The sequence below is a fragment of the Rhea pennata genome, chromosome 2 (genome assembly GCF_028389875.1).
Source record: "Rhea pennata isolate bPtePen1 chromosome 2, bPtePen1.pri, whole genome shotgun sequence".
Classification (NCBI taxonomy): Eukaryota; Metazoa; Chordata; class Aves; order Rheiformes; family Rheidae; genus Rhea; species Rhea pennata.
Genome location: NC_084664.1, coordinates 111,561,546 through 111,577,388, shown reverse-complemented (window position 1 = coordinate 111,577,388; position 15,843 = coordinate 111,561,546). Strand labels below are relative to the sequence as shown.

At 44.6% G+C, this 15,843-nt stretch overlaps 1 protein-coding gene across 1 annotated transcript; it reads right to left on the bottom strand.

Moving 5' to 3' along the window:
- Positions 1 to 8,651: 8,651 nt before the first annotated feature.
- Positions 8,652 to 13,239, bottom strand: TMEM200C (transmembrane protein 200C). Its single transcript, XM_062568116.1, has 2 exons — positions 13,082 to 13,239; positions 8,652 to 10,532 (listed from the first exon to the last, which is right to left on the bottom strand). The coding sequence occupies exon 2, from the start codon at positions 10,499 to 10,501 to the stop codon at positions 8,849 to 8,851; it is 1,653 nt and encodes a 550-aa protein (XP_062424100.1). The 5' UTR covers positions 10,502 to 10,532; positions 13,082 to 13,239; the 3' UTR covers positions 8,652 to 8,848.
- Positions 13,240 to 15,843: the final 2,604 nt, after the last annotated feature.

The following is a 15,843-nucleotide window of genomic DNA, read 5'->3' as shown; positions in this document are numbered from 1 at the left end:
TCATTTTCCTGGTGGCAGAATTACCTAAGGATACTTGGCTAACTTACCAGTGAGATTTATCTACAACTGTAAAAGAAAACAAGATATTCTACTGAACACTTTGGATATTTACCTAAAATAGCTTGCCAGAAAACACTGCTGTTGTGAAATCTGTTGCCCATATGAGAATTAATTCAACTTGCTGGTGAATCATTAGGCAGCATGAAATCTTTATTTGAACAGAGGACTAGACCAATTTGTTGGTGAAATGAAAAATATAGTAAATACTATCTTTAATGTTGCTTTACAAAAGTAATTAGATTAAATATGTCAGCCTCCTTTGACTTCAGGCCTTAGTGCCTTTGGGTGCAGGAGCAAACACAGCTAAACAGAAATGTGTGCACGGAGCCAGAAGGAAGTGCCTATTGCAGGCAACAGAGCACTGAGGAAGCCTGGCTCCTCAAGAAGAGGAAAGATGTGTGGAGAGTGAGCCAAGCAGCTGTGTTGCTTACTTGTTGCACAAATTTTCCCATTAGATGGACAGTAAGCCTTTTATATCCCTGTTATCATTCGCCTGATGTAGCACTGGCACAGCTGGGCAAGAGCTCTTGCTGAGGCAGGGAGGAGCTTCAGCATAGCTGATACCAGCTGCAGCACTGTGAGTGCTACTGAGAGCTGCTGAGGTGGCTTCGGTGCTTTGTGTTTCTACTTTATCCAAGTCTGACAACCCAAAAATGCAAGGACGAGCAAGATGGCAACTTCACTAGCTGACTTCCAAACTGGTGATGGCTAGAAGCTGTTGACCTTCCTTAGCCCTTCATGCTCCTGTTCCCTCTTCTGTCATTCAGGATCTGATCTCCTATGCAGATCATCAGTGCAGAGCTCACCTATGACAAGTGTGGACTGACCAGAGGGGTGTTGAGACTTAGCTATGCTACAGCACCAAGATCTCCTTGATCCAAGAAGTGTACTATGGCTTTTTATTCAAGTTTTCAACCCTGTGTGCCAGTGCAGAGGCAGTAGATCCTTGCAGAGAACACTGGTAGAAAACATCCTTTCTTGATGAATAGTCCTAAACAATTCCTAAAAAAAGCAGAATTGCTTCATTAAGGTGATAATGCAGCTAACACAAGGATCTAAAAGAGAACTTCCTTCCTTCCAGGGCTTCTTGGTATCACTGTTGGATCAGATGCAGTCTTAGCACCTGTACTTGTTTAGTGCTGTTGCCTCAGATGCTGGAAAAGTTGCAAAGACAGGCACAGGGACAAGAACTGTCCCACTGCATTTTCAACCACCAAAGTGACTTGTAGTGTTAATTAAATTTGTAGTACCATCCGGCAGATCTCAGTTTCCAAAACTTGAAGAGCTGCTACTATCACCATCTTCTGCTGTGTTGCTACAGTAGACTGATAATTAGTGTCAGATTTTCCCTAGCCCCATTTTAAGTTTCTCACTTAAAACAAAAAATTACATTAGTTCTCTAGTATTGCTTAGGTCCTTTTTCGTTAAATATTCTGTAAGAACATCTTAAGTCTTACGCTTTCACTAAGTTATCTCATGTAACATCCTGTGCAATGAGTCTGAAATACAATGAAATAGCTTAGGATTGGTCTTGTGTGCAGAGAAAGGCTATGCTAGGGAATGAAGGATGAGTCTGCTGTTTGAGGAATGGGGTTCAGTGCTCTGTTCTGTGGCAGTCTAATTGCATGGTTCAGAAAAGTCACTTAGAGGTAGCTATTTGCATGCTGTCATCATTGCATGCTGCTGGCTGCATCCTTCTCCCTTAAAGAAAAAAAAAAAAAAAAAAAAAAAAAAAAGATCTGGTTGTTGCATGCTTCCTCTGTGGCTTCTTGCCTTCTTTTTACAGAGAATGATAATAGCTCTCTGTTCCTGAGGCATGTTAGAAAGAAATATGTTAAAAATTGTAAGGTGGTCTGATATGATTTTAATAGGGACTCTATAAGCACTTGAAAGACGTTCTAAGCCCTAAGACTACATTGCATTTCTTTAAAATTCATTTCTATTGTAAAGTCAGGGAAGGTTTTTTTTTAAAAAAAAGGAAAAACCAACAAAAAACAACAAAAAATATCCAACCCACATGCTATATCCCTCAGACTTAACTTACACTTCAAGAATGGGGAATGAAGGCTATTTTATGATGTTAGAGAAGTATTATATTAGCTCACTGGGAGTTTACCATGATGTAGCTGCCTCCGGTGACTTTTACGTGGCCCATGTTGGAAGCACTGATTTGCCAGGGCTCTTGGGGGCCTTTGCAGGTAGCCCCTGCGAACCGCGACAACAGGCTTCTGTGCCACTCTGAGGTGTGAAGCCAGCCGTGCTACCCTGTAGTTACTAAGCTGCCTCTGTTTGTCAAGCGATTATTCTAGCTCTATGTCAAGCTCTAATTCTTACCTCAAATTTTGGTTGTGTCATGAAATTCTGAGTCTTTAAAAACAGCTGACGTAGTTTGTATCAGCTTGGAAACTTTGCACAAAATAGGAGCTGTACAGCTTGGCCCCAGCCTGCTTCTGAACAGGTCAGGGAGGACATCTTAGCAATGTGCTAGATCTTACAGGGGCATCGAAGACGTAACAATCCTGGTTTGTGATGGCTGCTGGCTTAAAGACTCTGAAGCTGAAGGCCTACCGGAGACAAAAAGGATGCTCTACTGTGTGTCTGATAAGAGAGTCTTGGCTGCAAAATTAGGGGCTATGACCTTTGAAGTTAGGTACAAAATACCAAAGTATAGCATACGCCACAATTACATATATAGTTATTTTAGTAAATGATTTGCCTAGCATCTAACATTTTTCAAGTACATAATATATTGACTTTTATCTGTCATCTAAATTCCCAGACTATATGCCCACAATAAGTATGCATAGTGCACTGCCTTGTCTTTTTTACAATTCATAGAAAACAAATCAAAACCTGATTTGTCTCAATATGTTTAGATATTTCAGGAAATAGCATGATGGTACTTTAAGTTGTTTGTTAATCCATAATGACGCTGTATAATTATTATGTTTAGAGTTCTCTTAAACCTTTATGAAAATAATATGTATCATTATTATTATTATTATTTTATTTTACTTGCTGTTTTTGGTCTTAGCTATGCAGCTTAGTTTGGAACTGACTGTTTCTCTAGATCCAAACAATCTCTTCAGTCTTCTAAGTTCAACTTTGAGAGTATCACTTAAGTATTCTCACCAGAACCAAACCAGTCATAGAGAGAAAATGGAAAGGAAAAATCAGAAAAGTAATATACAAAATCTTAGACTGAGTCTCCTTTGTACAGAGACGGGTGACAGAAAAAAGGAAATGTTATGGAATGAAGTTTTAATAGTGATTAGTGTCTTCTTTCTTTTGATGTTCTGTATGAGATAGTTAAAGTGTTCTCACCTCTAGACTCTACCTTCTGTTCTATTAAACTTGACTTACTTTTAAAATTTCTCCCTTTGTACCTAAAACATGAGGAACTGTTGGCATGTCTTGACCTGGAGTTCAGGTAGGTGCAGTGATATGCAGACTTAATTAAGTACATAAGATGCCACAGCAAATAACGTAAATCCAATAATATGGAAAGAGATGACCAATCTCTCCAGTAACGCTTGATGACTAGTCTGCTAAGATGAAGGTATTGAATTAACATCTATTATTTAGTTTACATCTCTTGATGCTTGCTCTTCCATAGCTATTTCATCAAAAGAGCTTTCTGTCTTGTTGCATAATAATTAAAAAAAGAATAACTACAGAAAGAAAAAAATTAAAAAATATGTTCTGTGGCTCCTGTGAGCCATTGTCTTTTTTGAACTAAAATGCTAAAATAGAAGATGATGCAATGGATCAAGAGAGAGCATGCTCCTCCAGCTTGTGAATTATTCTATGATCCATTCAGATATTCTCTTGTAACCTTGTTCCCCTGTCTACACTTCGGTGCCACTCCATCTGACCATTGCTGCCTCTCCTGGTCCTCCAGGGTTAACCTTTGCCTCTGCTATTACAGTAAAAGCTAAATAGCAGAAGATATTTTCTGATGCACTTGGATATTTCTATTCCAGAGATTTTAAAGCTGGTAAATAGCAAGCTTGGTTTCTGAGGAAAAAAAGATAACAGTATACTCTTCTACTGCCAATTTTTTTCTGTAGCAGTGAGACCCTATTTATCCTCTCAGGTTGTGCCTGCACGCGCTGTGCATCTTGCTCATTTCTTGTGGGCCCAAACTGAATCTTTGACTCATGCTTGATAGAGAAAAATAATAATTAAACAGACTACATAAAGCACTCCATTATTGCCTTGACAGTCTTGAAGAAGCAAGAAAGGAAAATGTTTCTTTTTTTCTTTTCTTTTTTTTTTCTTTTTTTTTTTTTTTTTTTTTTTTTTTTGAGGGAAGTTTGATGTACTTGTTCAGAAAAGGTATCAGCTATATAGTTTAAGACTTTTGTTGTCAACTACCCACTGTGAACTTGTATTTTGTGTGTTGTGTGGCAAGGTCTGATTTCTATTTTGGTTATGCCCAGAAATTGGATATTACTTTCTTTTCTTTTTCTCTTTCTCTCTTTTCATGTGGAGAGATAAATTTGAGGGACTAAAACGTGTTACTGAGGAAAGCATTCATTGGTGATCTGCTTAGGATATGAGTAATCTTTATTTCAATTTCTCACTGTAAGCACAGTTTTGTTTTATTGTATCCATGTGAATATTTTTGTTTAGAAAGAAAAATTGTTCAATTCTGTCAAAAGCTATTCCTCATACTGAAATTCAATAACCAGTATCATTGTGTCATCTTCATTATTTCTTAATAAAAATTCTTGTTTATTGAAGTCTTGTTGCTTATATTGTGTAAATTTTGAAACCACATTGGCTATTATGGAAATACATATTCTAAAGCAGACTGCAGACTTACAAGTATGTTGAAAGTTATTTAATGTTTGTACATGAGCTATTATTCACTATTGGACAGTGTGATTTCTTGAAAAGGTTGTTAAAGATGTATCTAAATAACACACTATAATAAAGCTGGGCTTTTGTCTTTTGTAATAGAACAGCTGTTATGTTATCCATAGAGCACAAAGCTTATCCTCTCCAAGACCTGCGCTTACTTTTCTTTTTATGTGCAGTTTACGAGAATACAAAGTTTACACGGATGTTGTTTTCCCCTCCTCCTCTCCATCTTGCGCCTTGCTGCCACTGCTCCATTTTTGCCATTAGCTGATGTCTGTCAGCTGGGTTGCTTCTGTGAGGGTTCAATGAATCAGTTCAGTCAAGTGAGCTAGGTTAACTTAAGCATTTTAAATACTAGGTCTTTGCTAACCAGTGAAAACTGAGCCAGAACTGGGTTACAGTATGATCATGTGAACATCTCATCTGCATCCTGAGGGTTTGGTAAGAACAGCAGCACAACTGAAGTACAATTAGGGCATTTGCCTACATCCTCAGACTAGTCCAACAAGCATCTATAGTCATAACAAACAGCTGCAGCTTCATACCTAATCATAAAAGTATTCTGAGACTTCAGGTTGAAAAATCTACTTTTCTTCTGGAAATTTTATATATATAGCCTAGCACTTCTACGCGATATTAAAAAAAAAAAATCTGGAACAAAAGTTCTGGAGCAAGAATTTATGACTAGACAGTAGCTTAACACATCTTCAGGGGTATCATTTCTTCAACAGAGTGAATAATGAGTCCATCTCATTATTTTGTGTGCTCATGTACCTCTTTATGCAATACTGAGGCAGTCAGACACTGTTAGGCAGAGGCAGCTTCTCAGTTCTTGACAAGGACTACGCAGGAAATTGTCTGCAGGATCCTGGGGAGGGAGGTTGAAAGGCTGTTGTTAGATTAGGAGAAAATGCGTACGCTGAGCAGAACGAGCACACTGTAGCCAAGAGGCAGTCTAGCAGGCCTAAGCAGTCAAGGCCAAGTGGGAGAGAATCAGGAGGAGGTCAATGCACTAAACTGAGCACTTACATTCCGGACTGAAACCACCAGGAAGGCTTTGGTTCCTTACCAGCCACAGTGTTTCTCTCCAATGGTACTGTGATCAGGAAGGCTTCAGTTCCTTACCAGTCACTGTGCTTCTCTCCAGGGGTACCATGAACATTCACAGAAGACACCTGATGTACAAGGACTGGATTTCTCATGCATTTTTCAACATGAGTGTGCTAAGATAACATGCTTATCTTGAATTTTTGAAGAAAATTTACAGACCTCAAATCCATCACATAAGTTTTCTAGCAAATGCTTTTAATAACTAAATTTGCAAAAATGAGAGATTTTTTGGGGAGGTAACTTGCAAACAGAGAGAGAAGGCTTTCTCTGTATATTATGATGTTACATGTTACATATAATCTCTAGCTTGAGTTATAAAATCTAGCTTGTTTGATGAACATTCATGTTTCACATGGGTTTTTTTGATGAAATAGAAAAAGGCTATAATTTTACCTATTAACAATAATTTTCACTGTAATTCTGTTAGTCAGAAAACTTTGTAGAAAACTAAATGTTTCAGGACTTACTAGACTGCTTACTTTTAAATTAAGCTAAGGAATACTCATTTTTTTTTCAGAGCAAACTGTAGATTCAAGTGACTAAGGAAATATTTATTGACCACAATTATGAAAAAATGCATTTGTTTCCTGTCAGAATACAATAAAAAGTGGCCACACTTCATGATGACCCCATTATCCAGCAACTGCTCCCCCCTCCCTTCATGACCAGCCTCTTTCCCTGCACCTCTATGAGGAGTTTTCACATGGAAATAACAACTAGGAGCCATCAACTGTGTAAATAACAAGTATTTCTGTCAGCATCAGGTAATGCAGTTCAGATGCCTTTCATAAATCTTGCCAGAAATCACAGGAAAGGCACAGAACAGAAGTTTAGGCCCATTGCTGACTTGGAACTGAAATGAAAGAACTGTGCTAATGTCAGTTCCAGCTGAACTGCCTTCTCGCAGTACAAGGCCAGCCACTTTATATAGGGCCTAATCAATCCTGCTCCAGTCCAGGCAGTTTTAAAGCATATTTTTTGCCAGCTGTGTGCTAGCAGCTTGATAGGAACAATGCTGTAATGATGTTCATACTGTCATTTTACTAGTTGCTACTGACAGGAGAAAAGATGTTGCCATCTGGATCTTTCCACTGCTCAACAGAACAAGCGCCTTCTGCTTTCCTAGTTTTAGAATTCTGACATGGCAAAATATATATATATATATATATATATATATATTTAAATAGTCTTATTACAGATTTTGCAGGATTACTTTTTGCAATTATATTTAGTGATAGTTATATTCATTATTGCAATAAAATGTAATATAGGCAACAAGTTAAATACATAACTAAATTTTTTAAAACATGAAGCCATAATGAAAATTTGAATAGCAAAAGAAAGCCTAAGGACTGCCTACACATTATATTTGTTTAATGCAAAATTCTCTTTATGTTGTAGTGGAATGCCACATCTATATTTAAAATTTGAAGTATTGACAACATTTTTGGAGCATTTAAAGCTATTTCTTTTGGAAAAGTAAAAGAATGTATGTTGTGTTGCAAGCATGAAACGATCATTTTAGCAAAAATTTGACTAGAGAATATGCATTCTCCAGCCTTTAGGAAGCTTGCTGCTTCTCTCACTCAGGAAGAAATCCTCAGCACGCTAAAGTCAGTGAGAAACTTCCACCGACTTCAATGGGTAGTTCCTAAGAGATTGACAGGACTATCATTATGCTTTAAAATTAAGATTTTGCACACATATTCATAAAATAGGAAACTTAATTGCAGAAAGACTTAAAGTAACTGTTCTAAGGAGGTGACAGATCCAGAAAGAATATGCTACAGCTTAAAAGATTAATGTTTTTAGTAAAAAATCTAAATTCAATACAAGGTGATACCTTCATACACTTTTTTCCTTAGACCGTCAAAATCTCAGACTTTTCAACTGTCACAAAGCATTGTTAGAAATGGAGACAGAATCTGCTGATTCAATTAAAGTGCAGTTTCTCAGAGACTGAACAAGTATTTATTTTGAAATTACTCCTAAATGTTTGTTATCCCCTCAAAGCATAAGTAAACCTTTGACTTTGTAGCAGCTCTTTAATCTTTCACAGTATAAAAACAAAAGTTTCTGATATCTGTAATTACTTACCAAAATAAAGGAATATTTTGGGCGGCAGTTGTTTGTATTTTTTTATTAAAAAAAAATCTGTTAATGTTATTAGGCAATACATACGTAATAATACTTATTAAAGTATCATGTAGTAGCAGGTATTTTGGATTCAGGAATGTTATGGTTTTAACTAAATGATCAGAGCTCTGTTCAGCTCCAGTCTCTTCTAAATTGTCATTTTTCCAGAATTTAAACAAACTCATTCTTTGTCAAGGTACGTCATCCTTAAGGCCTTGCAAAATTTTAGAGCGATTGAACCAAAACAAAGAGAGAGCTCAGCTTTCCTGAACTGAAGACCACTCTGCTCTGGAGCTTAAAAAGGTGCCTGTGGTTTTCAGGCAATTAGTGGCATATCAGAAGAAAGAAATTAGAGGAGAAGAAGGGGCACTTAGAAATCAAAACAGTAAAGTGCACAATTATATTGTCCAAAATTGTATTAAACTGATCCGAAGAACTTACTGGACTGTGGATATTTAATACAATTTGGCTTGTATGGAACATACAATCACAATCGGACTGAAAGGATTTTCTTTTTTCCTCCTGAAGTCATCTGCAGGATTTACTGAATTCAATTTTTAAGGATAACATACTGCAGCTCTTTGGATATTGATTGGTTTCCTAAGTCCACAACAAGATAGAGGGGGGGGGAAGGTGTGGAGGGTTGCAAGGTGTCCTCGAGCCTTCTCTATTTTGCTTAGATGCCAGTGCTCTCCAGTTCCCCATCCTCCAGCTCTATCGCAGTGTGCGACCTAGAAATCATAAAGAGTTTCTCTTTATTTGTGTATTGTCTTTGAGTTTGCTGAGGTTGCTCTCCTGTTTGTTCTCTGCTGGTAGCCTTGAGGGGGTCAGTCTTCTCAACTGTTTCCTCCTCACAGTCCTGGGTTTTACTGGCTGGGGTGTTGGCAACTGACTCCAAGGAGGTGCCTGCCTCCTCCAGGTGGCTGTAGCCCTTATTGCTGCTGCTGGAAGGCTCAGACTGGGAACTCTGGGAGCCTGTCCTGGTGATGGCAGGAGGGGTGGAGGGGGCTGAACCCCCCAGATCCAGAGATTTGGAGTAGCTAGAAGATGCCTTTACCAAAAGGCTGGAGTCTGGGCCCCCGCTGATGGCTGGGGACTGAGGGAGCTCAGGGGAAAGAGGGCACCTGGCATCAGGCAAGCAGCTGGTGCTTTGCCGCCTTAGAACCAGCTTGTGCCTCCCTGTCCCACGGCCTCCCTTCACGTGGCTGCTGCTGAGGTCAGTCAGGCTCAGTTCAAATTCTCCCCGTGGGATCTCCCGGGCTCCCCGCTCACCAGGGGGCCTCCGCCAGCCTCCCCCTCCACCACCTTGTGTTAAGGGCAGGAGGGTGAAGGCGCTCAGTGAGGAGTCCACGATGGAGCTTGCTGTACTGCGCCTGCCCCAGCTCTCTGTTGGGCTGCAGGGTGGGCTGGTGAACGGGCGGCCAGAAACGGCAGCACGCTCCCGGTAGATGCTGTAAACAGCCTCAGCCAGGCTGGGTGGTTGCGGCGGGGTGCAGAACGAGGAGCGCCGTGGCGAGGATGCCAGGTCAGGTGGGGAGAGGGAGACGCCCAGCCCTGGTGGCCAGGAGCTCTTGGCCAGCATGGCTGCAGCACCCAGGCCTTCGCTGCCAGGCTTGAGCTCCAGGCCCCGGGCCTGCATGTAGTTGACAAAGCCATTGAGAGGGGCTGAGGCTGATGTGCCTCCATCCTTGGCCCGCAGGCTGTGGGCATCAATGACTGTGGAGTAGAGGTCACGCAGGTTGATGATCTTGGTCTTCTTGTCACGGTTCTCATGCAACACTGCATTGGCACAGATGAAGAGGAAAATACCGATGCCCATGATAAGGGGGCCCAGCACTTTCAGCTTGTCCGAGTGCAAGTAGCCCGAGAAGAGCCGGAAAAGGAAACCCACAGAGGCCTGAGGAGATGAGGAAGTCGGGGGGGACTGTGGAGACACCTGGATAGTGGCAGTAGTGGAGGAGTTGGCTCTGGGGGGTGCTTCCGGGTGGGACCCTGCTTGTGCCCCAGCCTGGCTCCAGGAGAAGTTCCTGGGGGTGCCTCCAGGCAGCATCAAGTGTCTGCCCCCAATGAAACCACCTTCTCTGTACACCTGGTTGGGCTTAGGCCAGTAACCCACCACAGCCAAGGCGATGCCCACCAGCAGCACTAGGATACCACAGAGGGCAATGAGCCCTGAGAGGGAGCAGAGCTTGAGCTTGCCCTTCACCACCACCACGTCGTTCTTGCGCTTCTTTTTGGCCTTGCGTTTGCGCTTGGGGACTTGGCTTTGGGGTCGCAAAGGGTCCTGTTTCCTAGCAGAAATCCTTAGGAGGCCTCCAGTGGCGATCATGGCTCCACTACCCAGGGCACTGCTTCAGCTCCTGCGGTGAGAAGAAAACAGGGTGAGGACCAGGGGTAGCCCTCTAAGCAGTACAAAAGGTGCCCATTTCCTGTTTCCTCTTCAAACTCCTGCTAGCTAAAATCCTCAGCAAGTCACCTGGGGAGTGGCTGGGGTGGGGTGGGGGAACACCAACAGGCTGACCTCCCTCACACATACACCTCTTGCGTATGAGAGAGAGATACAGATTGAGAAGACAAACAATTAGGCAGTTCCAGGAAGGGAAGCAGCAGTGTGTCCCACCACAATCTTAGCAAACAGCTAGTTGAATTCTTTAGGCTCCAGGTAAATGATAGAGGGAGTGGTACTCATTGATTCAAACAGAAAATGGTCTCAGTCCTCGGTCTCAGAATGAGCCTGCAAGGCACCAAGGTGACAAAATGCTGGCAGCTTCCCTACCCTTGAGCCCCATTCCCTATTAGGGCCTGGAATTACACTGACAGGGACTGTGGTGTTAGTGATATCATAGGAGCTGGATTTGAGGGAAGGAAGGAAATAAAAGCAGCAAGGCAGTATGCTTGATCTATAGACACCTTTAATTTTATTACACATTAGTAGGAGAAGAGGGGGTTAAACATGTTATTTGCCTTTTTTTTTTTTGTAAATAGGAGAGGGATTACTGCAAAAGACACAAGGGAAACACCTGAATATCCAGACAGCCTTACAAAAGTTTCTTCAGAGCCATTTCCTTTACATTTTATCTGCAATATTACAGAAATCCATCTTCTGTCTATGGTCTGGGTACATCAGCTGGACAGCTGACTGATTTGGAAACATGTGTAATGTTCAAGGTAACTGTTATGTAACATTAACAAATTCCCCCCGCCCCCAGAAATGGGAGACAGTGGCTGGTAAATGGGAGACAGTAGGTGAAAAATAGCACATCAGATCTTATTGAAGAAGGAAAGAACCCTTGTTTGCCACCTGGAGAAATAACAATGATTTCTTGTAGAAAAACTGACAGAGGAATAAACAGTAAGAATTTACTGCTTTATTTTACTGGACCATCAGGAGTCATCTGTGTGTTCCAGTGATTTGAGCTACAAAAATGCACAATACAGAAACAATTCCTGCACTGTTGCAATTCTTTTTGGAATGTTTTCATTCTACTGAGCAGAGGTTTTTTGTCCTCCCCCCTTCTCTTTTTAAGTGTGTTTTTTCTTTGAAGGAGAGAGAGATGACAGTAATGAATATAGTATTGTTCATAAAGTTCAATGTATTGAGAGGCAATTAAGTAAGCATCTAAAGCAATCTTCTTCCCTTCCCCCATTCATCAGCATTTACATTTCATTTCTTTTCTCTTCCTAGATCTGCCCCAGATGCAGCAATTGTGTTCCATTTGCTCTGTCTATATTTTTCCCGTAAATGGACAGTATTATCCCTGATGACATTGTTTAATTTACTCTCTAACGTACTACATGCTTAAAACAAAGCGCAGAGACTTGCCTTCTCTTTTCTACTGCTGAACTATTTATTTGCCTTAAAAAAAAAAAAAGAAAAAGAACATTCTCTGGAGCTGTAGAAGTGTAATTATCAGGGCATGATTTGCTTTAATTGCCAGTTCGTTGATCTCATTCTTTCTACCACCCCACTAGACAAGAACCTGTCTTCTCTAGGATAGCAAAAACAGATGGTAATCATTCCTGAGCAACCTTTGCAAATCAGTCTCACTTGCTACTTTTTTCAATACAGGGAAAAGAGAGAGTAGCATGTGATGGAGGGTATGGAAAGACCACTGGCTGTTACTAGTGATTGTAATGTAATACGATAACTCAAGACTCATGGAGGCTTTTCAAGGCTACAGGCAGAAATCACATTTCGTACGAACTAAAGGCAATCTCCAGAAACCAAAAGCCGATTTCAGCTCCTTAAACAAGCCCCCGAGGATCACTTTTGTGTTTCAGCTAGGCGTTCAAAGACTATGTTAAGGTTACTCGGTGAGAACCAAATACAGTTTTAACACTAACTCGGTCACTCGTTTCGACACACGGAGAGGAACCGATTTAACTCTCTCTCTCCCGGCCGTGAGCAGCCGGAATTAACGCCCGCTTAACGGCTGGCAGCGAACAACAAGGCTTGCTGCGGCGTCGGCTACTCCGGGGGAACCAAAGGACTCAGGACGTGGGGAGGGGGGGGCAGCAACAAACATTTTTGAGAGTATTTTAGCATTAAACCAAGGCGCATTCGCCGGAGATGTTACTCGGGGCCGTTCCCGGCGGGCAGCTCCGGCGGACGCCGCGCGGACAGCGCGGAAACGCGGTGCCAGGCTCGCCCCGCACTGCCACCCGTCGGGGAGCCGGGCCCGGGCCCGCCGGGGCGCTCCGCCGCCGCCCAGTCGGCTGCCAGCCGTGCCCGGGCACCCCGAAGCGAAGCTGCCCCCGCCAGCGCTCGGCTTCCCCGGGGGCAGAGGCGCCGGGGTCTGCCTCGCCTAGAAGCCGCCCCGCAGAGGCATCGCCCAGGCGGGAAGCCCGCGGGTGAAACTACCGCTCAAAATGGCAGCGGTGCAGCCGAGGGGGGGACGCGCTCACTTACCGAGGAAGACCGGGGAGAAGTCGGCGCTGGAAGCGGCGGAGCCACCGCGGAGAAGAAACTTTCCGGCCGGAGCAGGCATCCCCGCGCGGCGCCCGCCCCGCCGCCGCCTCGCCGCTCCTCACGGCCCCGGGCGAGTAGGCGGCGGGGCTGAGCCGAGCGCCGGGCGCCCCCTCGGCCCCGCCGCCACCGGCCGCCTCAGAGAGCTCCGCGGCAGCGCTGCCCCCTCGCCATGCCGCATCCTTCCCGCCGCGGGGCCGCCTCCCGGCAGCGCCCTCCCGCCGCGGCTGCCGGACCCGCCGGCCCGGCGGAGCCGCTGCCTCTGCCGCCGCTGCGGGCAGTGCGCGGCTGCCGGCCGGACTCGGTGCCGTTGCTAGGAGACAGGAGCCGTGACACAGGGAAATTGCTGCAGGATGGCCGCGGACACCTCCCCCCGCCCCTCCTCTGGGGCCGCCCCCGCCCGCCGGCCGCCACCTGCGCACCTGCCGCCGCGCCGCCAAGCCCGCCCCGCCCTCAGCCGCCGCGCCCCGCCCTCAGCCGCCCCGCCCTCAGCCGCCTCGCCCCGCCCTCCACCGCCGCGCCCCGCCCTCAGCCGCCGCTCCCTGCCCCGCCCTCAGCCGCCCCGCCCTCAGCCGCCTCGCCCCGCCCTCAACCGCCCTGCTGCGCCCCGCCCTCAGCCGCCCCGCCCTCAGCCGCCTCGCCCCGCCCTCAGCCGCCGCTCCCTGCCCCGCCGTCAGCCGCCCCGCCCTCAGCCGCCTCGCCCCGCCCTCAACCGCCGCGCCCCGCCCTCAACCGCCCTCAGCCGCCCCGCCCTCAGCCGCCCCGCCCTCAGCCGCCGCGCCCCGCCCTCAGCCGCCGCTCACTGCCCCGCCCTCAGCCGCCCCGCCCTCAGCCGCCTCGCCCCGCCCTCAGCTGCCGCTCCCTGCCCCGCCCTCAGCCGCCCCGCCCTCAGCCGCCTCGCCCCGCCCTCAACCGCCGCGCCCCGCCCTCAACCGCCGCGCCCCGCGCCACGGCGCCCTCAGCCGCCCTCGGCCGCCCCGCCTTACGCGGCTCCTTTCCTGCGGGCCTCATCCACGCGGACTTTGGGGAGGTGGAAGGCAAGCGGCTCCTTCCCGTTTCTGCCCTTTAGCCACCTCCTGCGCACCCTGAGAGATCAGGGCAATCCCACACACAGCATGGGCATAACAGACGCGGGGGACCTCCATCCCTGCAGGTGCTTGTCCACGTCATTTTCTTCCTGGTCCAGCACGTGATGGGCCATCAGTGTGCTGTGGCATCGCTTCCCTTCTCTCCTGGGCTCTGTGGCCTGTTCTCTTGAGTACACGTGCCTCTCCTGGGCTGTGCAAGATCCTGTTTCTTCTGTATGCCCTAATCCTTTCTGGGCTTTGCTGGGTCTCAGCTTTAGGAGGTCAGCATTGGGGTGGAAGGGGGATCTCCATTCCCTGTCAATAATTTCTCAGTAATTTTATTGCTAGCTATCCAGCCTTTGTTTGCTGAATGCTTATCCAGAGAAGGTGGGAATGCACGCTTCTCAAGTGAAAATACACTGGCTTTGGAAAGGGAAATAGCAAATACAGTGAGATCAAGACTTTTTTCCAAGTTGCAGGAATGACTAGGAGAATAGCCAGAAATAGATGAAAAGATGAAGAAAGTAATAAAGGAAGAAAGAAGAAAGTCAAAACTGAGATGTGAGATTCAACCTTACAATACTGACGTTTTCAGTAGAGGTGAGGAAACAGTATTTTGCTCTGAGCTTCTTTGTGAAAATTCTGATTAATTTGAAGTAATATTAAGCTATCACATAAGTGAGATACTCTACCAATCACATAAATAAGAAAAATCTTATTTATAGTAGGAGACTACTGTTGATCACTTTGATAGTTTCTTACTTGAGGCCCAGGAGCTCACGATGGCAGGTGAAAACTGGTATCTCAGCAAATATGGAAAACTCCATCTGCAATTCAGTTTTGTTCCTAACATATGTTGCATAGTTTTCTAGGATGGATAGACTGAACCTGCCTTTTTGTACTTGCCTTGGATTCCTGTTGAAGCTGAAATGTTATCTGGTCTGGGCTCAAATAGCTCTCTTCTATCTCTGCTTGACGAAGGCTGTGCTTTGTGCAACTGCCAGCCAGAAACTGAGGGGAAATAAAGGGAATATTTATGTCAAAGTGTGATTTTAGAAATAAAGGGCAGCATTAAAAAAATATAGGACATTGCAATATTCAGTTTTCTTCCATACTGTGCTATTACATATTTTTGACCCCAACTGTCAATGCCGTGTTTGAGAACAAACAAATCCTAAAGCAGTATGTATACATTTTAATCTCAGTTGCAGTTTGTCTAAACAAAGTCACTTGAGGCACATTTCCTTTAGTACATATATAACTTTCTTATGCAACAGGCTTGAAATTTAAGATTTATTATTTAAGAACTCCTTTTAAAGGTGTACTTTGAATGCTCTCATCAAACTGAGTCTTCTGACGTTCAGTAATTTGCTTTGTGTTCAGCCCAGACTATCAGAGAAAACCAAACATATCACATCTGTTTCCACTGGAGATCTGTATCACATCAATAATGCAGCATCACCAGGCTCTCCCTGAAAGGCTCCTGTGTTAGAGAAAGAAGGAGAGCAAGAGTGAGATTTTAAAGGGCAAAGAGCTCTTTTCCCTATCTGAGTCACATTTTCTATTTCTGCCAAACTAAACCATTTTATTTAGCTTTTTTTTCTTTTTTTTTTTTTAATATACAATGGCCTTTCCATA

Bases quoted from the DNA above. Each gene is read 5' to 3' on its own strand.
- TMEM200C (XM_062568116.1), bottom strand. From the start codon at position 10,501: ATGATCGCCACTGGAGGCCTCCTAAGGATTTCTGCTAGGAAACAGGAC.